The sequence below is a fragment of the Labrus bergylta genome, chromosome 8 (assembly GCF_963930695.1).
Source record: "Labrus bergylta chromosome 8, fLabBer1.1, whole genome shotgun sequence".
NCBI lineage: Eukaryota > Metazoa > Chordata > Actinopteri > Labriformes > Labridae > Labrus > Labrus bergylta.
This window is the reverse complement of record NC_089202.1, coordinates 15,950,493-15,975,622: the sequence shown is the minus strand read 5'-3', so window position 1 is coordinate 15,975,622 and position 25,130 is coordinate 15,950,493. Positions and strand designations below refer to the sequence as shown.

General features: G+C 42.6%; 1 protein-coding gene across 2 annotated transcripts in view; it reads left to right on the top strand.

Moving 5' to 3' along the window:
• Positions 1 to 16,905: 16,905 nt before the first annotated feature.
• bcam (basal cell adhesion molecule (Lutheran blood group)) overlaps positions 16,906 to 25,130 on the top strand; it is a 55,197-nt gene continuing 46,972 nt past the window's right edge. The window contains exon 1 of one of the 2 annotated variants that reach the window (XM_020650361.2): positions 16,906 to 17,165. In XM_020650361.2, coding sequence (XP_020506017.1) covers positions 17,102 to 17,165 — 64 coding nt within the window. In that variant the 5' untranslated portion in view covers positions 16,906 to 17,101. The remainder of the gene's footprint in view (positions 17,166 to 25,130) is intronic. The other variant, XM_020650362.2, reaches the window with a different exon arrangement.

The window sequence follows — 25,130 nt, the reverse complement described above, 5'->3', positions numbered from 1 at the left end:
CCCAGGAAACTTTGTGACTACGACCCCAGCAGTGCATGTGTGAACACAGCTTCTGTTGGTGTCTCTAGTCATCGCAGATTGTTTCTATATCCACATTAAGTCTAAATGGAAAACCTACAGTGACCCCTCACATGCAGCCTGTGTGTCTATAGCTTCGGTGTGATTATCTTGTGACTTTCTAACATGTTTCGTAATTCAATTTCTCGTTGGTAATTAAATGAAGCTGTGGAGCTGCACAGATTCAGCAGAGTGTCACAGCAATTGTACAAGATGGGCTGTAGTAACTGTGCATGTGCTATCTCCTGGACTTCTATTTACGACAGCAGCCCCAGGTGCGCTGTGTTTGAATGTGTGTGTACTTGTGAGTGTGTGTCGGAGGTTAAGGAACTCATTTCCGGTTGCTGTTGTGCTCTGGGTGGTGTACTGTTCTTTTTATATACTGCGACCTCCCAAACTCAATCTGATGTCCTCTCCCCTTCTGGAAGATTTCAAACACGTCTTCCTGTCTTTCTCTTCTTTTCCATGTCCTACCTATGATACTGCACCATACCTGTATTCTCTACTACTAAACTCTTGTCATTTTTCTTTTAAATCAACTATTTTGACCCGTCTCGTCTGCATGTCTCTGTCTTTATCTTTTTCATACTTTTCATAGATTCCGGGCACATAATTGTTTAAAAAAATGTAACCTTGGCCTCCGGAAATCTTGAGCTTTTGTTTGTGTGTCTTCCCTCCCTGAAGAGATATAGATAAAATTGACTATCCTTCACTGTTGTCAATGGGCTACTGTCTTCTTTCGTCGTCTCTTTGTGTGTGTGTGTGTGTGCACGTCTCATCGAGAAAAGAGATCGGGGAAGATGTGAGACGGAAAGAGACAGGAAGATGTGGGAGGCAGAGCTGGAGAGACAGGAGAAGATACAGTATGTGGGGCAGAGAGACAGAGGAAGTTGTGTGAGAGAGACAGACAGGGGAAGGTGTCTGAGACAGAGAGAGAGAGAGAGAGAGAGAGAGAAAAACCTCAGACACTGCCTGTGTAAATGGGTGCGTGTGGAAACAGTGTGACAGAGAGGTGAGACTGTGTTAGCAGAAATCATATTAACTGCTGAGCTGCTTTCAAAGCTTTCTCTTCTCTTTACTCACAGTTCTCTGTCAAAACATCGCCTAAAAAAAACCTCCTCACTCTGCTCTGTCCTTGTAAGGAAGGAATGAATGTTGTTGTTTTGTAAAAAGTGGAGCAAATGCAGATTTCTGCACATTTCACACAAAAAAATAAACTTTCCAATTAAACATAATGACACCAAATACAGTCAAGTGCTGGTTTGTCAGCTGTGATTGGGTACCATGTGGGACCTGTTGGATTTAGGGGTTCATGGTTTAAGAGAAGCCGAGACTAAATGCTGTATTTGACCTCTGACAACAATCATAGAAAACTGACTTTTTCTCTGTGGAAATCCAGCCCACCATAGGGACCCGTCTTGTGAGAGAGTTTCATTTAACAGCCGGGTCCTGCTGTGGTAGAGGTTTGGTAAAACATTAGGCTAAAATTATGCACTTGCCTCGAGGCTTGGCAAACCCAGGCATGCAGCAGAGCACGGGGTCATGCCTCTGTGGGTCCTAATAGAGAAATTGTTCTTCTGGTTTCTCTCAGACTCATTTTCTCTTCCAATTATTTCAGTTTGTCATTTTCCATTATACTTTTTTTTTTTTTTTTTTTTTACACCCTCACTCTCTTTCCTTCCCCCTCTCTCTTTGTCCTCCCATCTGGCTCCCCCAGCTGAGGTCAATACCCGACACTCTGCTGTAGCACCAGGATGTAGGAATTCCATGAATAGCAATGCAGCAAACTGGCAGGCCCCCTGACATTTGGAAAGTGTGCACACCTCAATCTCACTAAAATATTGTAAAAAATAAATCTGTTGTTGTTCATTGCTATTTGTGTCAATAAAAACAAAAGTCATATTAAGAATCAATAGCCTCTTTCACATAAGGGAATCTGACTTGCCCTTTCACACATGTCCCTCACAGAAGGAGATTTTTGATGTTGGATGTGTCTCATCAGGCAGGATGTCAAAAAGGATGCTGTGGAACTCAGTTTTGCAATATTTTAGCTGGGAGACCTTAACGCTGTGATTTAGCCTTTATATTAACGCTATGTGTGATTGGACATGTTCACACATATCGTTTAAAGATTGGTAATGAACATATTGGCATGCAACATCAATAAAGGATGTAGCGGGCTCATTATGTGATGATCCCACCGGTTTCCATTCGATGGCGTGATATAAACATCATCACCCCCTCCCACTCATGGGAAAACTCCTGAAAAGCGATCTAAATATTTGCAGGAGGAGCTGTATGTTTAAACACAAATAACAAAAATTTTCACTCGGACTTCATCAGAGTGTCTCCTGCCGAACTGTTCTTCTCCGCTCTTTTGTTGATAGTGTGGTTCTGTTGAACTACACGTTGCATTGATATAAAGGCAAATATTCTCATTATATCATCATATAGCGTACTCTGTTACTTCGTCCTCTCCTTCCGTTTCATTTTTTTTTTTTTTTTTAAATGTCCCTCCTGTTTGACAGAGATAGTCTCCCGTTGTGAATTTACGTAACCAGCCAGGTCAGGAGAATATCCGGAGCAGTCCTCCTAAAATTATTTAGATATTTAGGAGTGCATATTATGTGAAAACAGCTATAGTCAATCTTCCAGAATTTGTCCTGCTGTGTTCACACATCACCCTGACCTGTGGACTTTTAAGGCTTGTAGTGAAAGGCTGGATAAAGTCTGGGTGAAAGCATTTAGCTGTTTGGGTTCAAACATGTGCTGCACAAAAAAAAAATATCCAACATTACCAGGGTTAGTGTATGTGTTAATGGGAAGAAAACGTTTTTTTTCTTTCTAATTGTTCCAGAATGCCATGTTGATTTTTTTTCACCTGCTAAGTGAAGCTCTTCTCATAACTGTTCTTCGCTGTCAAACCCTTTTGTTATTTCTGCTGCAGTACAATGCAGCAAGTGTCCTGAACTCCCGCTATCTTTCAGACAAACCTTGCATGCCTGTCAGAAGTGTGAGTATCTCTGTGCTTTTTGTAGCACATTGTATAATGTTACACGTACACTTCATCATCTCTTTCTCTCTCTGCCTGTCTGCGTTTTCAAACCAGCTGCTGAAATTCAAGGTCTGTTGCCATGAGGTCAGTCTGAGTTTATTCACATGAATCTTGTCTGTTCCTTTAGAGCGTGTGTGTACGTGTGCACCTTTGAGACAGTTGGATGAAGTTTGACAACATTTTCTGCCCTTTCAGAGGAGATTATTCAACCAGGCCTGTCCTCTCTGTCTTCTTAACTTTTACCCCAAATTATATCACCAATCTTTATTCCGCTTCATTTTTTTCCTGTCTAACCCCGCTCCCTACATTTTCCCTTTTAGCCCCCATCAGCCACCCACCCACCACCACCTACAGTACGTCCCCTTTTCTCTCTCTGCTCAGCCGGTGGGCCAGCCAGAAGGCGGTGCACGGGTTGGAGGAGCGTAATCTGCTCTTTCTCCCCTTCCCATTTCCATTTCAATCCTCCGTTCACAGCTGGAACCAAGGCGCTCTGTATGCAGATTAGCAAGAGTTGACTTTTTTTTCTTGAGCGTGCAATCAGACAAGAGATGGGCAGCAGAAAGAGAGGTGGGGGCAACAGAGATAGAGGCCTGAAAGACTGTGTGATGAATGAAAGCAACAGTTGCTTGCAGAGGAAATCATTTAGTTCCACGCCATTGTCATTCATTGTTTAAGGACGAGCACAGAGGGAGATGAAACATTTTTTGTGGGTCAGAAAAACCTTCCAAACAAGAACAAAAACAAGAGAAAACTGCAAGCAAAGACTGTCCATCAATCAAACAACAGGCCATGGCTCCAACTAGAGCAGTTTATCACAGAGCAGTGCAATACGACACTCATAGTGAGACTGGCTTTGCTGTTAGAGTTTAATTAGTATGTGTCTTTATTTATTGAATTAGGACAGTGCACATTAATCATCCTATCAGCAATTAGCCAAATTTTGCAGAATGTCTTAATTTAGTCTTAAGTAAGTTAATTACAAAAACATGAAACACATTTCACTATTTTAGGAAACCTCACTGGAAAGTCTTCATGGCAGTACAAAGAAAAGTTCACACACATGTATTACATTACAAACCAAACCTACACACAAATAAATACATACAAACATCCTGCACTGTAAGTATTGCATAGGATGAAAATGAAGGGCCGTTTGGACATTCTAACTTTTTCATCCTCAGTTATTAATTCAATGTGACCTTATGGGATCTGACCCTGCTTATTATTGAGATTAAATACAAGAGATTACAATGTTGTGTGAAAAAAAACAAAAAAAACATGAAGGCCATGCATTCAATTTAATTCAAAGTGCTTTGAGGCCAGAATCCCTTTCACATCAATGTCTTCTGGTTAATCAATGCAGAACAGAGTGACACAAAGCTGATTCATTCCATGGAGAGAGAAAAACGTCAGTAAACCAAAATCAAAGATTCACTTTCATACAGTTCCTGTGTGTGTGCTTTATGACACATTATGACCTGAAATAAGCGCTGCTGAAGGTCATAATGTGTCACTCTTTCTCAGACCCACATAGTGATGACTAAGGACCACTTGGTCATAAGTTAGCGTGTGTACCAACAGCCAGGCCCTTGTTGATGACATCAGGCTTCTGATTAGCGGTAGGAGCTGAGTCACATGGAGGAACTGTTTTGGACTTTGTGTAGTCATATGATCTACCAGCAGCATCCATTATCATGGGCACAGATACAAACACACACCCTAATTGATGCCATTGTTGTTGGGGGGTGGGGGGGGGGCCTAATGCGCTCCGCTTGAGTGCCGCATAGCTGGCCGCTCAAGTTTCAGTCGAATCCCATTTACGGCCAAAAACCATCTGCTGCACAATTGATTACAAAAACAGATATTGATTGAAACGGGCGAGCTCAGCAGCCAAATAATTTGCTCATGAGGAGGCAATGAAGTGTGACAAAATGTGTTGACCACTTAATATGCCTGTTAAATATTTAATGCCAACTGTCATCTTCCACTCCTTGAATAACAAATTGCTTCAAATTTCAGAAATGGCTAATTATCATAAACCCTGCTCCTTGTCTATGAGGGTGAATCAGCTAGAAGTAAGTGTTATTAAAAAGTCTCCACCTTTTTCTTTTTCTGCACACGTGGCTGGCTCCTCTTCCTCTGCCACAGCGGCGTGATAAACCGCCTCGCTACCCATTCAGATCCCATTGGCCGCCCACTGCAAATCTCATCATGCCAGGCGAGCCAAGCTAGACAAACTGCGTGGCTGGTCAGAGGGGTGCTCGCTTTTGCTTTTATTGACCGAAGCCTTTGCTTTCTGCCGTTCACCTTCCTTTTTTTCCTCTCTCCGTCTGAACCACATCAGTCTCTCTCTTCTTTTGATCCTGGCTGTACTCCCTCTCTCTCTCTCTCTCTCTATCCTGTTCTTCATTCCCTCTGATAGACCTGAGCTCGTCCCCATCCTCTTTTTTTATTTTTTTTTACACTAATTGACTCTCCACACCTCCGACAGCCCCCCAATGCTTTTTCCTCTTTCTTCACAGTCCTCTTACTTTTTTACCCCCCACGTCCCTCCTTTTCCCTTTCTGCCCTCTCCCCCTCTCTCCCTCTTAATGCCCTCCTGCAGAGTCACAGAAGTCTGTATTGATGGCAACACTTGGCCGTGGTGCGTGAGCGTGTGTCACGGTTCCTCAGCCCCCACTACTCAGTCATTGTGGTCATAATGCCATAATTACCCCCCATTATGGGCAGGAGAAGGGGGAGAGAGAGAGGTAGTTTTCAAAAGGGGGGGGAGACAGTGAGGGAGGGAGGGAGGGGAGTTGAAGTGGGGAGAGATGGATGAAGGTGTTGGATCTGTATGTTGGTCAGTAGATCAATTGGACTTGTGCCTTTTGTGTGTGCATGTGCCTGTGTGAGACTATGGGAAAGAGACAGTCTGGGACAGTGTGTCTCAAGGGGACGGCCTGCTCTTGGCCCCCATCGTGGGGGGGCCACATCAGTAGAGATGTAATGATTCAGGCTTCATTGGACACACACAGATGGGTCCCTCGCTTAAGGGCCGCAGCAGACACAAACATGCACAAAAAGGTGGAAAAACAGATCAGGCAGCTTTATAGAAGCATAGAAATAAACAGAAGTGGAGCTCAGACACTTTGATAATGAGCTCTTGCATTGACTGTGAATTATAGTCTCTTTAGGACCCTTGTATTACAGATTACAAAGACTCATTCCACACGGTTACATGCTACTCAATCATAGAAATTATTGGATCTGTGCCTGGCTGCTGTAATTGGGTTTTTCCTTCCACTTTTTAGAATTTCAGCTACAACATGTAAAGAAGAGAACATAGAATGCAAGTCACAAGTTTAGATAGAAAAAAAATGTACTAAATAACATAAATTGATTCTTTAAAGCTCCTATAAGGAGTCTTAAGCTGGTTGACTGAAATTATACCGATATCGCCTCATGGCTGACAAAACGTTGAGACAGTCAGTGTCAAGATTGATTTAAAAAAAACAACAAAAAAAAAAACTTTTATAATTAATGTCTGAAAGCACTGGTGTCAGATACAGTCATTGACAGCTTGCTGCCCAAACAGCCTTTGTTTACATTTACCATGGCAATGATTGTTGATACGTGATACATTTGATTGTAATAAGACAGCAGGATGAGACTTTTGATAACCCCCCACCCCCATCCACCCAAAAAACACTACCTTCACATGCACAGGAAAAAAACAGCAAAGAGATGAGTAATACCCCTTTGTCCACAAGGGGCACCAAAATACACAAACTATAGTTCCTTACAGGAGCTTTAAAGACATTGAAAATTGTGTTAGCCTCTTCTTTTTTTAAAGCAGGTTTTTTTCTCTCTGAGTTTACGTTGAAAATCCTCTTGGTATTGATCTTAGGTTGACCATGTTAAGTAAGTCAGTATGCACTAGAATATGTGTGTGTGTGTGCACAGCAAAGTGGCTTTTAAACAGAGTAACATAGCTTTAGGTCACATCTTGAAACCCACAAGAAAAGCATAAATAAATGCAAATAAGAATGTGCCCACACAAATAACTACATCACTTAAGTTGGAAAGGGGTAGTAACACTTACATATTCCAATCGTCAACCTGAGGCTGACACACTTAGAAAATGCAATTGCCTGCAATTCATTCAGGGTGAGGGATGATTAATATTCTATAAAATGGTTTATGTATTCATTTCCAAAGCCTGCGGGTTTGAGTGCAGAGACGACGCCAACGTCGAGGTTCGTGCAGGAACGATAAGTCCACACTCCCCAGCAGGCACAGAGGGTTGTGAGTGTGTGAGTGTGTGTGTCTGTTTGTCAGCAACAGAAAGTGCAGTGCAGAGACGACGGAGACTTTGAAGGCAAAGAGCTGATTCCTAATTAATTTTCCTCTGAAAAGCCGCGCTTAAATGCATTACGGAAAAGAGACGGCTAAAGAAAAGCCAACTGCAGTTCAACAGCATAAAAGAGGAAGCTGCAAAAAAAAAAGAGTAACAATATAGAAATATTTAATTTAGAGTTTTGTAGGAAAGTCACATTTTAATCATTTTGCTCTTGAAGCTCATTAAACTACAGCATATCCTCCCTTTTTACAGCCTGGCTTTATTTTTCCAGGAGGAAAGCTTCTTTTTGTAAATTGACATTAAACTGTGACTAAAATACAGTTTGAATTAGAAAATACTCAATCAAGGAATTAAGAAATCAAAATGTCAGCTTTCACTTCAGCAACAGAAATAACATGAAATTAAATCAGAAGACACTAGAGATGAACATTTTAAAATTGTATTTAACCTTTAAATAACCAAGAAAAGTCTCATTGAGATTAAGAATCTCTTTTACTAGAGCGTCCTGGCCAAGACAGGCAGCAGCACAATTCACTTTCTTACAGACATAAAACACTGAACAATAATGAACATAAATAAAGGATTCACAAAATATAAGAACCATTCATCAACATTAGTCATAAATCGTCAACAACAAGGGATCAAAAAGGGCAATAAGAGTCAGTTGAAACATCTACAGTCAGATATACCTGCCTCCAGATCATTTAGAAGTACTTTAAAAACATCCAAGGAAACCAGATCCCGAAGATTTAGAGTATCTTGCAACCGATTCCAAGAAAACGGAGCTGCATACCTGAACGCCCTTTTCCCCAGATTTAGGATTTAGGTGCTATTGAAACCAAGTGTACCACTATGAAAATAAAAAAATTACACATTTCAGGTTATGGAATAGCAACATAGTGCTCTCAGAAAAAAAACCAAATTCAATCTGACTTATAATGGAGAGCAAAATGCTTGACTCTGAAAAAAAGAAAATTGTCATTTGTAGGAATAAAACATCTGTGTGTTGGCTGTGTTAGCCTTTGAAGAGAAGCGAGACAGATTTCAGCGGCTCGTGGCTGTTTCCCTCATGAGCCTGGCAGGACAAATAATACAAAACAAATTTGAATTGAGCAAACAGAATTACAAAACGCGTTATTTGTGCTGCGCCAAAGATGATATTCTGCGAGGCTTGGGAACATCTCTATGACATTGAATTAGTGAGTGACTTGAGGGGATCAGACCAGTCTTGTTGGAGATATTAGGCGACACAAGTTTTATTTGAATTCTGGGCTTACAGCTGTGAATTGGGAAATGTCCCTGTATCCCTCTTTAATCACAACAGCTTTCGTGATAGTGTTGTAGGAGCTGCGTCATTATTCAGGAGCTGTTGGATTCTGTTTCACTACGATACATCTCTCTTTGTCTTTCAGCTTTAGAAGAAATGACCTTTAAAGCACAGTTTACGAGAAAGAGCGAGTAAATGTGTATAGTAGTCTGAATCTCCATGTAAAATTGTGAAAACTGAATACATTGATGGGTGTGTCTGAGGATGAGGGGTCCTTTAAACTCTGCTGCCAGTTGACCTTCTTATGATGCACTGCCTTGCTCTATCGGCCCACAGTGCATGTTCCTGAGTCCCATATTGTTCAGCATCATCTCCTGTTTCTTGGCCCTTTCCACAGTGAGCATGACAGATTTCCCTCCCACATAGTTACTGTCAGAGTGGGTTGTTTTGTGCCTGGCACCCAGTAACGTCAGAATCCAATGTGATAGACAATAACACACATTAAACGACATGATCCCAGTGAATCTCTAACAAGCAGCAGCTCATTTGATTGTGTTATAACCAACATTGCAAATGCCCATTTGAGAACACAAGGTTTAGTCCCAGCATAGGCCCACTGAGTGATCCAATTTATGACATCTAAGGCGAGTAAAACTGATGGGATAGAAAATACAAAGTGATGTCAGAATGATTCATAATGCTTACTTCATTTTTGTCACTGTATTGGGTATGTTGATCATCAGAGCCAATTGGCAGTAAATGTAAGTTATCTGCATTACAGAAGTGTTGAATTCCCAAAGAAAAGCTACATCACTGCACAAATCACTGCACTGTGACTCATTCTGCTGTGTATCAATGCCTGGAAAACAGCTGTGTGATTGTCTGTAGCTCGGCCAGGAGGAAAGCGGCCAAGAAAGAAGGGGAGGAGGCAGCAGAATGAGAGCTGGATGGGATATGAGGAAAAGTGTGTGTATTGTGTGTGTGTGTGTGTGTGTGTGTGTGTGTGTGGGGGGGGGGTCCAAAAGAGATATGGGTAGATTAGACTGGACAAAGATGGACAGCACATACAGAATAAGAGACTAAAAGAGAAAGAAAAGAATAGATGGATCAAAGAGGGATGCAGCAGCGGCCTATCTTTCATTCATTCTTCACTGCCTTCCTGGGAGCAGACACGAGAATTCATCCAAGATTACAGCTACCTTCACTTTCTATCACTCCCACTCTTTTTCTCTCTCTGCCTCTACTTTGCTTTTATTCCCCGGGGCAAAATGTTACCCATCCCCTGACTTTGGAATTAAAGTGCTCCCCTCCTCCTCCACTTCTAATCTGTTCTCTTCATTATTCTTTCATTACACATCCTGGTTCCCTTTGTAGTGCCTCCGTGTCTCTGTTTCTCTTTATCCCCTTGCTTTAGGCTGATGTGTCGGATATTCCCCATGTCAGGTAGCCCACTTTTTGACATGGGTGGGGGTTGTTAACCATTTAAACAAGGGACTATAAAGTGGGCTGTCTGATTTATATTTTGCAAGGTGTGACAACTTGTGTCATATGTATACTGCATGATGTTATTTCCCTTGAAGTCCAAAATGGCTGACAAGTTTCAATATGTTTTGCTCACATGTTATGACCTTTATACAATTATAGGAATGATAAATGGCAATAATTCTCTTCTTCCTGTCAATCCATCCACAGCCTTGTCTCAGTAACTGGTGGATGGACTGACATGAAATCCTCTTAAGACGTTCATGCTAACCAGTGGATGAATCCTAATGACTATGGTGGTCCCTGGGGTTTCTAGCACTTTGGTGTCTCTTACCTTTTTTCTTGTTTTAATGGAATACCCAAGTGTTACATTGGAAAGAAAAACTGGGCAGATATTCATCATGCCCAGAGGATAACCCCTAAAGATTTAAATAATTCCATGATTTTCCTTCTTATGGGATCAACAGATCACATTTTTTTTTTTTTTTACCTTTTTCAATGAAATATTTCAACATCTGCAGAAAAGATTGGCAAAAATGTTTTTTTTTGATGTTCCCAGACATTTATTTCAAAGACTTTGCTGATCCACTGGCTTTACCTCTAGCACCACTGACAAATGTTGTGTCTCATTAGGATTACTGTAAAAGAGTTGGTGCAAACGATAATGTTTATTTTCTGGATGTACTTTATTGGTCTGGGAGATACCTGCAAGGCCAACTCTACTGATACATCAAGTCTGTTTACAAGACTTAAGGGGGGGGGGAGGGGGGTGTACTGCATAATGTGAAGGTTGCATAATTGTGGTGAATGGCATGAAGTGACTTCACTTTCCTCTTTGTATTGGAAATTAAAAAATCTGCAATACTGAAGATGGAAATTATCTAGTCAGACATCTCTAACTATCTCCTCAGGTTTGCTTGAGGTTAGCAGCTAACCACTTAAAGCTATTTCTAGCATAGCGACCAAATGTCTGACTCAACTGCCAGCAGTTGAATGAGTCAGTTAAGCCCAATGTTTTGACAAGGAAGGAGAGTAGAGTGTAAAAATCAGTTAATACATTTTGTGCCCTCTGTTACCTGCCAAATTGTACACTTAGCAACATTATGTCATGAATCTATCAAGACACTCCTACCAGCCTGTGCAGAATAGTAAATCAGGGTTTTGGAGAGTCTCATGCAGCAGATAGTCAGACTTCAGATTAAAGAGGAACAAAAGACATTCCAACTTGGTTATGGAAGAGTGGACCAGCATTGTATTCTTGCAAGGATATGGTGGGTTCATGGGAGTTCAAGCATCTAGTCTCCATATGTTTGGTGGACTTTTAACAATGCCCCCCTGGGTGTATTGTGTGGGGGTGTTGTAGGAATATGGAATGTCTGCGTACCAAGCCATTGATATAAACCACGTTGTATTTGCTTGTAAGACAGTTCAAACATTTTACACTGGACAATGACAGTGAGGGAACAAATTGATTGTTTGCGTGGTACTGTCAAGCCATTTGGATTAGTGTAAACACTTCAAATGCCCTTATCACTCTGCTGTTACATGGTGAATTTTCTGCATCAGGTGGGAAACCAGATGTTGTGCTCGGTGAAAGAGTTTAAGTATCTTGGTGTCATGAAGAGAAGTGACTATCCATGGGATCAACAGGTAGATGTTGTGGCATGCTGGACTTCTTTAAAAAGTCGGATAAACCTGAAGGTTAATTCTACAGATTTTTTCAGTCAACAGACAGTTCTACGGTCAGGGACTTCTCCTCAAGGGTCTAAAATAATCTTTTTTACAGGCCTAGTGGCTTGGATGATGCTTGTGGACTGTAGTTATTTTATGGTAGAATGAGCTTCTTGGAGCAGTTCAGGCTTAAGGTACCCTCTAGATGTCTTCCCGTTGAGGTATTCTGGGCATGTCTGTCTTTAGATCCTGGGGGAACCCCAGGACACTACAGATGGATTTAGTCCCACCTGGCCTGGGAATATATTAAATTCTTGTTGGGGAGCTGGAGGACATGGCTGGGGAGACTGATATGTGTTATGGCTGGGGTACCTGGCTTAGTCTTTCAACTTTCAACCTTGACCCCACTGAGCTGCTTAAAATGCTGCTGCTTAAACTCTTCCACCATCTAGTAAGGAACCAAACGGCAGACTGGCGTTTACTAGAGTAGGGGTGGGACAAAATGTTGACACAGCAATATATTGTGGTCCTCTTGTGGGATACAATTATGGAATTGCTGGTGCCAAAAAATCAATATTAGAATTTACTTAACAAAGTGCTCTAAACAGATTTCCCTGACGATTTGACTCACTCCGTCTTTACTTCATGACTCTTCATGGTGGTATTTTTGACATAAAAAGAAGGGCTAAAAGAAGAAGTGGACTGGACAGAGGGAAGTTGGTCAGTATAGTGAAAATAAAGTGAAAGGATGAAGAATGATAAGAGGTGTATTTTGTAGGTGCCTGTCTACAATTAAATGATTTGCTCAACATTATAATAGCAGTATGATAACTTTTGTTTACACACAGTAAACCTGAAAATGAAGGCAATGTTATCCCCCTAAAATAAAAGCATCTGAGCAGCACTCGGCTCTCAGTGGATTAGGTCACTGAACACAAAACACAGTTTGTCTGAAGAAGGATGACAACCCTGTCATTTGACAACTACTCTTGTCTGACACCGCTTTTACCGATCTGGTACGGGGCAACCCTCTCATTTTCTTCAACCCCACATTAACTCCGCCTATGAGAGCATGAGCAGCCATTTGTAGAGATTGAGACTGACTCCGGTAAAACCCTTTGATTTTATGTTTTGAAATGGCTTGAAGGACTAATCTTTTTTTTTTGCTTACTCACAAACTCATCCCTTTACTTCAAATGTCTTAACAGAGTAGTCTTAGTTCTCCCTTTGTATTCATCTTCAGCTGTCTACTTGTCCTTTTCTACCCTTGCTTACCTCTCCTCCCCTCTCCTGCAAATCCATTAGGTAATGAACCAATACAGTAAATCACAGCAGCAGTTACTGTATGTATGACTAAAACGCCTTACGTAAGGGCGCCCTGCACTCGGCTAAATCAGCATTAGCCACAGCTATGCGGCATGATATATGTCTTATGTAAGGCAGTGTGAGGGTTACCATACTCTGAGTCCTTCACCACAGGACAGAAGTCTTGTTAGTGGATCTCCTGTCTCTACAGCATGAGAGCTGATTATGAGCGGGTCGATATCAGGGATGAGTGGCTGTATTGATGTGAGATAGTCAGGCTTTCATTCCCTCTGGCTGTCATAGCTCGGAATAGACAGGGAAAAAGAGTGAAACAGTTTGAGGGTAAACTATCAGTCAAACGCTAAAGCCTTTACAAACTCCTGTCAGGGTCTTCGTTATATGTGTACAACAGCTGTGTGTGTGTGTATTCAAGGCAGCTAATCTATGAGATCCCAACTTCGAGATGACTGTTCTGTGTGTGTGCTGCAGTGGTGCAGGTTACAAGTATCGTTTCTCCTCGAACACGGCTGAGAAAATATTAACCAGCTGTTTTGGACCAACTATGTTTGGAATGTGTGCCTTTGAATGCAACTGCTCTGCAAGGGACTATCATTACCTGTGCAGGGTGTGCCCATTAAATATCGCTGCTCCGCTCCACAGCCAAGCTGTCTCAAGAAGATAGAAACTGGCTGATAGTTCCTTTTGTGAACTAAGATTGATATCATAAAAGCAGAGTTCGACAAAATCTTGCCATACGCGTGAGGGGAAAATATGGCTCTCCGTTGACTTTGTGTTATGTGAAAGGGGCCTCTTGGTCAAATTCGACCGCAAGCTAACGCCAGAAAAATATCCAAAAGCTAGTGCATGGAATGATGCACTACGAACAAGGAGACAAATACCAAACCAATTCTGTCAACAGAAAAGAGATACTTCTATAAGGAAACAAAAGTAATGAGTCAGCAAGTAAAAATATGGGATCCTGATTATAATGTGGTGCGACAAACTGTAGAGGTAAAAGCTGAGCTAGCAATAAGAGTACATTTTTGATTATTGTTAATTTAAATCAATATCTTACCTAGTTATCTGATCATATTGTAAATATTAAGGTTTACCACTTCTGACCTTTAAAGCTCCTGTGGAGAACTTTTGGTTTGTTTTGATTTTGGCGCCTGTATTGTTAGGTCTGATGTCTCTCTTCTTCCTACTAAGAATACCCAGTAGATTCTGAATGGGGCTCAGGTCAGGTGTGTTGGCTGGCCAATCAAGCAATACCGTGGTCAGCAAACCAGCTACTGGTAGTTTTGGCACTGTTGGCAGGTACCAAGAGCTGTTGGAAAATGAAATCAGCATCTTCATACCATTTTTGATAGCAGGCATTAAGTGCTCTCAAATCTCCTGGTAGATTGAAAGATGATGGCTTGAAATTCTAGATTGCTAGCGCTGGCTTCTAATTCGGCGCCTGTTCGTCTGTTGAATTGTTGTTACTGACATGTGAATGTAATTGTCTGAATGCTGCTGTGACTGTGTTTGTTTCCTTTATGTTGTCTTGGTTTCTTTCAATGACTCAGTAGGCTGTGAAACTGAATTGCCCTTCTGGGATTAATAAAGTTGTCAGAATCTGAATCTGAAGATTGCTGTGTTGACTCCGGACTTGATAAATCACAGCGACAAACACCAGCAGATAACATGGCACCCCAAATCACCAACTGTGGAAACTTTACACTGGACTTCTGACCTTTCATGGCGGCATTCAGCTTGTTTGTATTGTTGGGTCTGGTGTCTCCCATCTTCCTCTTCACAATTCAGGTCAGAAGCCATGTGTGAAGTCTCCACATTCAGTGATTTAGGCTGCCATGTCACCTGCTGATGTTGGTCCACTGGGTCCGGAGTCAAAGCAGACATCTACCAGGAGATTTTTAAGCATCTGATGCTTCCGTCTGCTGAAAAGTTTTATGGAGATGCTGATTTCATTTTCCAGACTTGACACCTGCCCACTGTGCTAAAACTACCGGTAGCTGGTTTGCTGACCATGGTATTACTGTGCTTGATCGGCCAGCCAACCCGCCTGACCTGAACCCCATAGAGAATCTTTGGGGTATTGCCAAGAGGAAGAAGAGAAACACCAGCCAGACCCAACAATACAGACAAGCTGAGGCCACTATCAAAGCAACCTTGGCACGCCACGTTAATGAAGCAACTCATTCAAAATGAGCCCGGTCCAAGTGTTAAGTGCCTGAGTGAAAATACTTTTCAGAAGGGTCAACTTTTTGTACACATACTTTTTTGAATGGTCTTATGGTATATTCTAATAGTTTGAGATCCTGTATTTTTTCATTTTTGTGAGTTGTAATCAGTAATGGGGCAAGACCAAAACATGGCTGATCCTAAAAGTAATCATCATCACTCGAACCAAAAAAAGGTTTGAAACATTTCACTTCATGTCGAATGAATGTAGAATATGTGAAAGTGTCCCTTTTTTAATTACATTTTGGGGAAAATTAAAATGTTTTCCCTTTTATAGACAATTGGCACTACTTTTATATGATGTGTTTGTAGGTGGAAATTTGTATTTTTCCAGTGTTTAGGGGATGGTTGCCCAGATTTGTATCTGTTATTGAGTGAGTATGATGCTTCTGCGCTCTGTCTATGAAACCACCTTATTGGGGACCGGCATCTGTTTATGCTCTCCATCTCCAAGCTTATGGGATTTGGCCTAAATCAACTTCATGGGTCACACAATACAGACTCCATAAGACTGGTATTATAGCATGGTGACTAAGCCACTTAGACCCTCATGATAATTGTATATCTATACTGTATGTAATACCCAAATAGCTGGTACTGTTCCCTGTAAATACCCAAAGAGATTCTGAGGGGATTACATGTCTAGGAATGAATGGTATGTCTGTCAATGACAGACAGCTTAGCTTACTCCCAAGAAAAATGGCCTCCAGATACTTTGGAAAATGAAAATGATTTTTTAAGCTGTATGCAAAATGGGGTTGGTCCATGATGGAAGTTTAACAAGGGCAGGTAATAGGTTGATGAGTTGAGATTAAGATATCTGAATGACGACTACCTGCAAGATGAATTATAGCCTTTAGCTATATTAGATTAAAACGAGTAATTGCAAAACTGATTTTTTTCCAATTCCCCACTTAATAAGATCACATTTTATTTAGCTTATTTTAGGCAATGAGTTGCCATTATCTCCATAATTTAAAATGAATGAGATGAATAATATTTAACGCTGCTTTTGGTGTCTTGCTGGTCTGAAGAAGTCAAGAAACCGCTTATAACAAAACCAGGAGTTCAATGTGAGCAGTCATAAGTTTAAATTCTCGTTTTTCAGTGAATTTTGAACACCCTAATACAACTTTACTTGTTTTATCTTAAGGGTGCGTGATTGGAGTAGCTATGAGTCAGAGAGCCTCATGATAAAAATCACTTTTAACTTCCTTTAAAGAAATCTGGCGGGCCCCAGTAGACCTATATGCGATTAGTCAAGCAGGTCTTTTCACTGCAACTGAGGTGGAGAGAGAGAGAGAGAGAGAGAGAGAGAGAGAGAGAGAGAGAGGGGAAGGGAGGGGGAGTACTTGGGAGGGAGGGGGGGGTCACCTTTTGTGCAAATATATCAACCAAGAAGACTACCACCAGCATCAGATTTCTGTGAGTGTGTGAGTGTGAGGTGGAGAGAGAGAGAGAGAGAGCGAGAGAGCGAGAGAGAGAGAGAGAGAGAGAGAGAGAGCGAGAGAGGGAGACAGACACTCCTTTGCAGAGAGAGAGAGAGAGAGAGAGAGAGAAGTCCAGAAAGCTTTGGAGCATTGAAAGAAGAAAGAAGACCTGCTGCTGCCGCATTTCCAACCCTTTTCAACCAAAAACAAAGTGAATACTCCTCCGTGAAAAACTTCGTAAAGCGGCCATGGACGGGATAACATTTGGACGCACGTCGCTGCTGTGCACCTTGCTGCTGTGGGCATTTCAAGGTAAGTCTCTATGACACTTGTCGCTACAATGTTTAACTCAAAAAAAAAAATGACAGAAAGTAACTTTATAACGCTTTTCAAACGGTGCGAGTTGGTTTCTAATGGCTTCATGCTACATAATATTACTTTCCTTTCTCGCTGTCTCGGAGTTACGCTGTGGGTACAAACCTGACCACAGTCTCTGGTCCGCACATGCCCCCGGTCAGAAGCGAACCAATTAAGTTGTTTTGCTCAACCAAACACTTTGTAGCTTGGGTTGCGTTTGCGTTAAAATGTTCAGAAAACAAGTTGGCAGTCTGCATGTCTCGGTTTGTTCAGAAAATAAGTCGAGACGTGCTTTAATAAAGTGTAAACCCGGAATTCTCCCCACATAAGTCCGTTTGTTTTAGTTGGTGGGGAAAGAAACGCTGCAGAATCCGTCAGGTTGTGCAGTTCGGGTTCTCTGTAGCCTGCAGAGGGAACATTTAAGGGTTAATGGTGTGCGTTTGTAGTTTTACACTGCAAGACTCAGCTCCGCACTTGACTGCACTTATTTAAGTGAGAGACTGCGGCAAGCCGTGAGTTCAACTGGACACCTCCTCCAACGCGATCCATCCTAATACAATCAGAGCATGTAGCCTATGCAGTTAGATTAAAACATAAGACTTGGATAAAGCCAAGTTCGGAAAATCCACGTTTCATCAGGGGAGAAGTTCTTTGATGATAACATTAAAAAAAAAATAAAAAAAAAGGTTGTCCAACTACTTTGTTCCCAAACCTTTAAGAAATGATAAGCTCTGTTTTAAAACCCATGTAGCCCGTCTCGTCTAGTCTCATTCATGCTGCCTCGTCTGGCTGCTGCCTGGGTGCAGTTTCCAGTGCTTTGATGTCTGATCTGCAGGATTTGCGTCTCCTTTGCTGGCAGAGTGCCTCACCCTGAGCACCCCTGGGTGCTGCCAGAGAGACTAAGCCAATTTAAATTCAACCTGACTTAGGCCCTGTAAGAAGTTTGTCAAATAAATGATTTTTTTTATTTTTATTTTTATAACTCTCCAAAACTGAATATATAGGCCTATACTCATGTAAGGAGTTGCTGTGGTAGCTCTAGAAGTTTATTTTCGAGTCATGAATTTATCATGGAGATTTATCTCCCATGATTACCCTCTAACTGGTTTATGGCACCACTGGGGAGATTATGGTTTTACTGCAGGCTGTTTCATGGTGTTTTAAAAACTTCTTTTAGTGTCACCACAATATTTCAGTTAATAACCTTATAAAATATGTAATATATAACGTGTTTGATGTTGGCGCGTGTTTCATGAGTTTGACTTAGAAATATGTGAAATCCTCCCGAGCTTTCTACGTGTCAAGATGAAATTTCCCAAAGTACTTGTGGGCATTTTTTTTTTTTAGGTTATTACTAATTCGTTGCCTGTGCAGGCAGCCTGTGGTGGTTTGAAGCAGGATGAGCTGCAGGGCGGGGCTGGGTTGCCGGGCAACTCCCCCTTCTCTCTGTTCTCCACCTCTTCATTTCTCTCTTGCGGAGCTCACTGCATCATTTTTTAATTCTCATTGATTTGAAGCTCTTTAACCAACACCACTGTTGCTTCCCTGACACAAAACCTGGCTTTTTAGCTTCTACATCTGAGTTAACTTCTCTTTAAGCCACTTCATTACCTAGATCTCCTTTCACGACCTTCCTGCCCTCAGAGACAGTTGTTGCGCTTTGCTGTCTGTCTGCCCTTCATGGAGCCTTTTAACAGGTGCTAAAAAGTGCCTCGTAATTGATGGATGCAGTGAAGATCACACGTCTCTACAGCTGTGTTGCATTGATTTAAAGGCTCAGCTCCAGGTGCTGACCTCGCCCTGTTCCTCCATGCTGCCCTGAATCTGAGGAGGGGAAAAAGTCATTATTTAACTCCAGTGCTAAAAATGTTGATTTCTGGGAAGAAAAACAGTCCAAAACCCTCCCTCTATCTCCGCTTCTCTCTCTCTCTCCCTCTCTGCATAGTTTTGTCTAATAATAGCAGCTCTAGCTGGGTCTCACTGGGATTCTGTCACACAGACCCACATTCTCACAATTGCTGGCCACAGACTTGCAACTTGCGGCTATTTCCCTTATGATCGTGCTTGTGCACTAAATAGAACCAGGGGACACGTTACACCCAGATGTGTGTCATCTCCTTAAAGTGTAGACACCATATGTCAAGAATGTTTCCCTGCAATTATGTATGTAGTTGTGACACATGGATATTGGGTGCATGATAGACATTGGCGCCCCAAGGTGCTCAGCATGCCTGTGCCTAGGATCGCTGTGACCTTTTGACCCACTCACCAAGACGTGTTGGTAAATGCCTCACACTCTCAGGATGCCATTTCTTTCTCTATTGCAGCACAGGCAGATATATATGCTGGAATTTTTATGGAATTTTAAGTGTCTCAGTCTCTTCAAGTAAGAAACTGTCTTTTCTAAGCCAAGTTTGAAGAACCCTCAAACCCCGAGAGGAAGTTTCAAGGTAACATAGTATGTCACACAAAGTTAGTGTTTTCTGGGAGTAAAAAAAACTTCACATCAACTGCAGCACTGCCTGAGTTTCTTCGTTAACTTTGGTTTTAAGAGCAATCCCAAGGACAAAAAGAACAAAGTGACATGAAAGTAAAGAGACAAAAAAGAAAAGTCAAATGCTCAGATGAGTCTGATTTAAACTGTAGAGACTCCAAAGTGGTCTGAAACAGGTGGAGAGAATCGGAGTGACAGGCATCAGCTGACTTCAAGGTGTTCGAGTCTAACACGCAGCGTCAGCCTCTTTGTCTATCGCTGCCTTAATTCCCACAGTCATTTCCTCACTTTTAATTTCTGTCTCCCCCCTCCTGCCCGCGCGAATCAAAAGTTCACCCCCTGCGGCCGTGTGTAATTATTATGGTATTAGGGCCAGAAAAAGAGGCATTTAGGCATGAGGAGATAAAGCCTGGGGACCTCTTTGACAACTGTCCTGGGACGGATGGTGTTAGTCTTTTGCAAGCTTACACATGTGTGCATTCAGAGTTATGACTAGAAATGCAAAGGTTACATACATTCTTAGAACAACCACACAAACACCAAGAGTATTCTGTACATTGTGACGCTTACACATAGAGCCCCCCCCCCCCCCCCCCCCAGCTTCATGATTCTGGTTGTTACACAACTCTGGAAACCTGAGCTCATATTGCAATGAGTGACAGATTGATGGGGGCTGCTTTGGGAGAACAAGTCCATGTTTGCCCCCCTGTCATTGTGCCTCTGGGGGAGCGAAGCCTTGGAATGGCATGGGCTGTAGTTATTGGGGTGATTCATCCCCCCTCTCTGTGTGTTTTTCTGTGTATGTGTGTTGGGGGGGGGGGGGGGGGGGGGGGGGGACAGTGAAGGAGTAAGTCACTGGGATGGAATGAGTGGCATTCCTGTGGACACGTTGCCGCTCGCTCTGTAACGTGTGTTTGTCTGTCATCACCGTCAGTTCTATGGAAAAGGGGCTTCCTTTTCTCGCTTTACAAACCCCGCTCTCACCACAAGTCACAGGCCGTAATCCACGCACAAACACGCAACAACAATGCGGCTCCTGTCTCACCATTGAGTGGCGGTTTTTACAGGTGCAAAGCAAGAGTTTGCCCCAGCCAGGGTGCATACTTGTGGTTTGACTGGGTTTCACTGGACCTTTCAACCAGGGGGCGCTGGTTAAACATTAGTCAGTTAAAATAGAGGGAATGTTATGGATGTTAGGAGGCACTGAGACTGGGATTTGAGCTCGCCAGCCTTTCACACACCCACTAGTGTTCATTATTTGACATGACTGACACATTAAAGTCAATTCAAACAGGTTGATGGCATCCTAATGTTGGAAATTGAGCATGCAGGTGGCATAGATATGCAGCTGGGCTTCCTGCACATGGTTAATCCTGGTTTGAAGTTGGTTAGCAGGAGTGATTTGATTCACTGCGGAGCCAGGAGAAAGTTTATCCCCCCCCCCCCCTTTTTTTTTCATCCTCGTACCCTCACCGGAGCTTCAAAGCAGCCACACAAACCTGTGATTACACACACACACACACACACACACACACACACACACACACACGTGCTTGCTTGCTTGCTTGTGCTCTCATCTCTTTCCTTCTTGTCTTTGTCTGTCTTTTAACCCAACTTTTATTTTCTGTGTCCTTCTCAATGACACTAAGAGGTAATGTTTTTAATGCTAGTGTGTTCCTGTGTGTTTACTTGCTGTGCTGTTGTCTTTTCCTGCTTTGCTATTGTGTGTGGGTCGCAGTAAATAACCCCCGAGTAGCATCAGGAAGAGTGCCCCGCTGTGTTTTAGAGGGAGAGGGCTGTTTTTTAGTTTTTTTTTTATGCCCATTCCTGGTGCTCTTCCTCAGCAGATTCATGGCCTCTATTGATGATTTCAAAATAAAGCTTACCATCCTCCCCCACTTGGCGTGTACAGTGTATCTCCCTTTTGAAATAAATTCCACTGCAGTGTGGGCCTCCACCCTTTAGAGTTGTGGAAAAAGTTGAACACACATTATTGCCATGGACAGAAAAAAACAGAAAAAGCTTGAAAAGCAGCTGTTCAGAACTTGTTTAGGTTTGGTCTTTTTGCTTTGAGGATGCTCTCTTATCATTAGCGGCTTTTATAGGAAGGAAATGAAGGAGGCAGGGAGGAAGGGATGCAGGGAGAGAGAGATCAAGGGATAGGATGAGACATGATTACAGCTGACTATTGTGTTGCCACCGTGCGGCCTTGTTGTTCCTGTCTCGGGGGAGGGCGATGATGGTGATGGGTAATTTCAAATGCAGCCTTGAAAAGAGGCTCCGTGTGTGTGCGTGTGTGTGCGTGCGCGTGCGTGTGTGTGCGTGTGTGTGTGCGTGTGTGTGTGTGTGTGTGTGTGTGTGTGTGTGTGTGTGTGTGCGTGCGCATGCGTGTGTGTGTGTGTCCTTGTCTCTTCATCTGTGTATGTGCTGGTGGTAGTGAGGTTGGTTGGTTGGCTGGTTGGTTGGAGGTGAGGGAGGCAATCAGGGTATGGAGCAAAATTGAAAATTCAAAAAGCTCTATGGAGAGATGAGGGTTAAGTGCTGCCAATCCATTTAGCAGGAGAGTGTTGTGGTAAGATGTGAGCAGGAGCCTCTATTTCTGCATGTGTAAAGGGTAGGAATATGCACAGCAGGGCTATCCGGCTTTATTTGGTCTTCTCTGCATGAAGCTATAATCTGTGTAATAAAATAGCAATGGAATCACAATGTCCATCATGTTTTCTGCTGCAAAAAAGGACTTTTTTCAGACATCACTCCTCCTTGTGTCCAGTTGTTTGGATCCATCAAATGGAACACAACAAACAAAAGTGATGAAGGCACAGATAGCAGCAGAGAGGATCAGACAGGCGGAGTACACCAGCATTGGGAAATACCAATTAGGAACGGGGAATGTCACAGAAAAGCCTGGATCTGTAGCCAAGGAGATCATTTTCCTGGCAGCCGAGCAGAAATCCTAACCCCTGCGCCCCTCCAACCCTAAACCCTCCATCTGACTGTTGGCTGGCAGTGCGTCCTCTGGGAGACCCGCAAGCTGTTGCTTTTCAGACATCAACAGTTGCCTCAGCAGCAGTTGTTGAATGCACCCCTACAAAAAAAATCCCTGTCACCCCTCCTTTCTTCACACACTTGGGTTCTGTTACCACCTTGTGTCTTTCCACACCGCTAGCTCAGGCTGGTGTGTGTTTGTGTTTGTGTGTGTGTGTGTGTGTGTGTGTGTGTGTGTGTGTGTGTGTGGGGGGGGGGGGGGGTGTAAGAGCGGCAGAACTCTGTTTCCTGTAAAGAACCCCTGACTTATATGTCCCATATTTTCTAACATACCAGAAAATACCTCTGCAAAAAAAAGACTGTACATGATTTTAAACACTTCCCATGTGGGCAGAGATACTTGAACGCACCTTTAACCCAGCTATTCTTGCTTCCTGAAGGAGTGGTTTCATAAATTTGACTGGGATTCTTTTCCTCCCTTATCTCTATCGCATAACGATAACCATAAGATGAGGGTTACTTAAAGTTCACCAGGCTGCAGAATGTTTGGTGTGTACATGTGCATACACAAGTCTGTGTGCGAGCATATTTACTCAAACCACTTGCCACAAAGGTACGTCGAAACCAAGATCATTACTCTTCTCTCTTTGGAACCACTCTTCATGTCCAATCTCCCTCTTCCATCTGTCAGAGGACATTCCTGCACCTCCCATGAGTTTAATCTAGTTAATGGTTAAGCAGCGGTGGTTAACCTCTCCACTGAGGATGGTCACTGTTTGACAATGAGATCTTATTGCTTTAACTGGGCCGGGGGGACCTGTGAGACAGCAGTGGGAACATTAATCCTCCATGCTGGGAAGGAAGAGGAGGAGCAGAAGGGAAGGAAGGGGGGGGGGGGGTCATGGAGGTATTTTGATGTTGGGTTTGGAGGTTGTGTTATGGCATCCTAACACAACATGTCAAAGAGAGCAGCTTGGTCTGTGGCTCAAAGGTGTAAAATAATGATGGATTAGGGACCACAAGGTGGTTTGCAGGTGGCTACATTCAATGTAACAGACACAGTTACAAAAACTACATAAAAAAATAAGTCAGCTACTTCATTAATGAACTTGAATCCCTGTCCCCAGGCTAAAACTTCTGTTTGTTTGACACAGCCGTCGCCCCAAAGGCCATGCCAAAAGTTAATACACACTCTTTATGCTTCATCATCTAACTTCAATATCCCATTAAACAATTAGCTAAAACTGTATTAAGAGATGCTGCTACAGGGTGACTGCATACTTTGAAGAGTTGGCAACTTGCGCCACTGAGCACAAAAGCAGCTATTTTTGACAATTTGTGAGTGAAAATGAGGAAACATCCATTGCCTTTCGGCTTATGTCAGAGTATACTCGGTTCTCTTTGTTGGATGTTTGCAATGACTTCATGTCTGTGTGTGAGAAAAGGGGGTTCCCCCACGTTACCTGAGAGCCAGGCCTCAGTGTCATCACTGAAACAGATCAAGTGTTAAGCTTTCAGGGCTTCCTCATCAGGTGACCTGCCTGAGGACATAACTCCTCTTTGCTTTATTGAGGTTTCACTTACCCTGATCCCCCCCCGAAAACAACGGCCGCGCTAAAGTTCCTCCTGCTCGTCTCTGCTTGTGTGAACTTGACTTTGAAAGAAAAGAGTAGCAGCGTAAAGTTACCATGCTGTGACTGTTAATGTTCTCCTCGAGTCACATCCTGTTCTTAACTTTAGTTTGAGTCTCCTTTTTCTCCCCGTTAGTTACATTTCTCCCAGGAATTCGCTTGTCAGTGTCAGTACCACACCCTGCTTTACGCCCAGCTGTGTGAATTATCACTTTCATCACTGTGTTTTTTTATTCTCTACAGCTCTCACTCTCATCTGTCTCTCTCCTCCTCTTTACTTAACCTCACGCTTCATCCATCATCTGTCTCACATCCCCGCCAGGGACCAACACAAAACACATGCATCCTCCGGACCATGTGTTGTCTAATCATCACAATAACCTGAACAGAAGGTGCCACAAGAAGCAGGGTGTCTGAAATCCCTGGTGATTTTTAGCAGTGGGGGAAGGTAATATTTATATTTTGACTGACAGTTCAGCTAATGAGAGTAATCAAAAAGACCTAAAGTCACTCTCTGTTGGTTAAACAGTATTTATAAAGCTGCACGTAGTTGCAAAGGAAGTACTCAAGTTTCATTTTAGAGATGAAAAGCATCAAGTGCATTTTTCAGACTTGTTTTTATCTTCAATTTTGCAGCTGAATTTCCTGTGTTGCTCACCAGTCTTCATGTCTTCCGGTAATTCAGGAAGAGTCAAATTTCAGAGCTTCATTTTCATTTTGTCTACCAGGAAAAAAAAAACAGTACAAGCCCATATGAATATTTAATCCAAAATCGATAGTATTCAATTGGGTTACGACTCCATCAGGCTA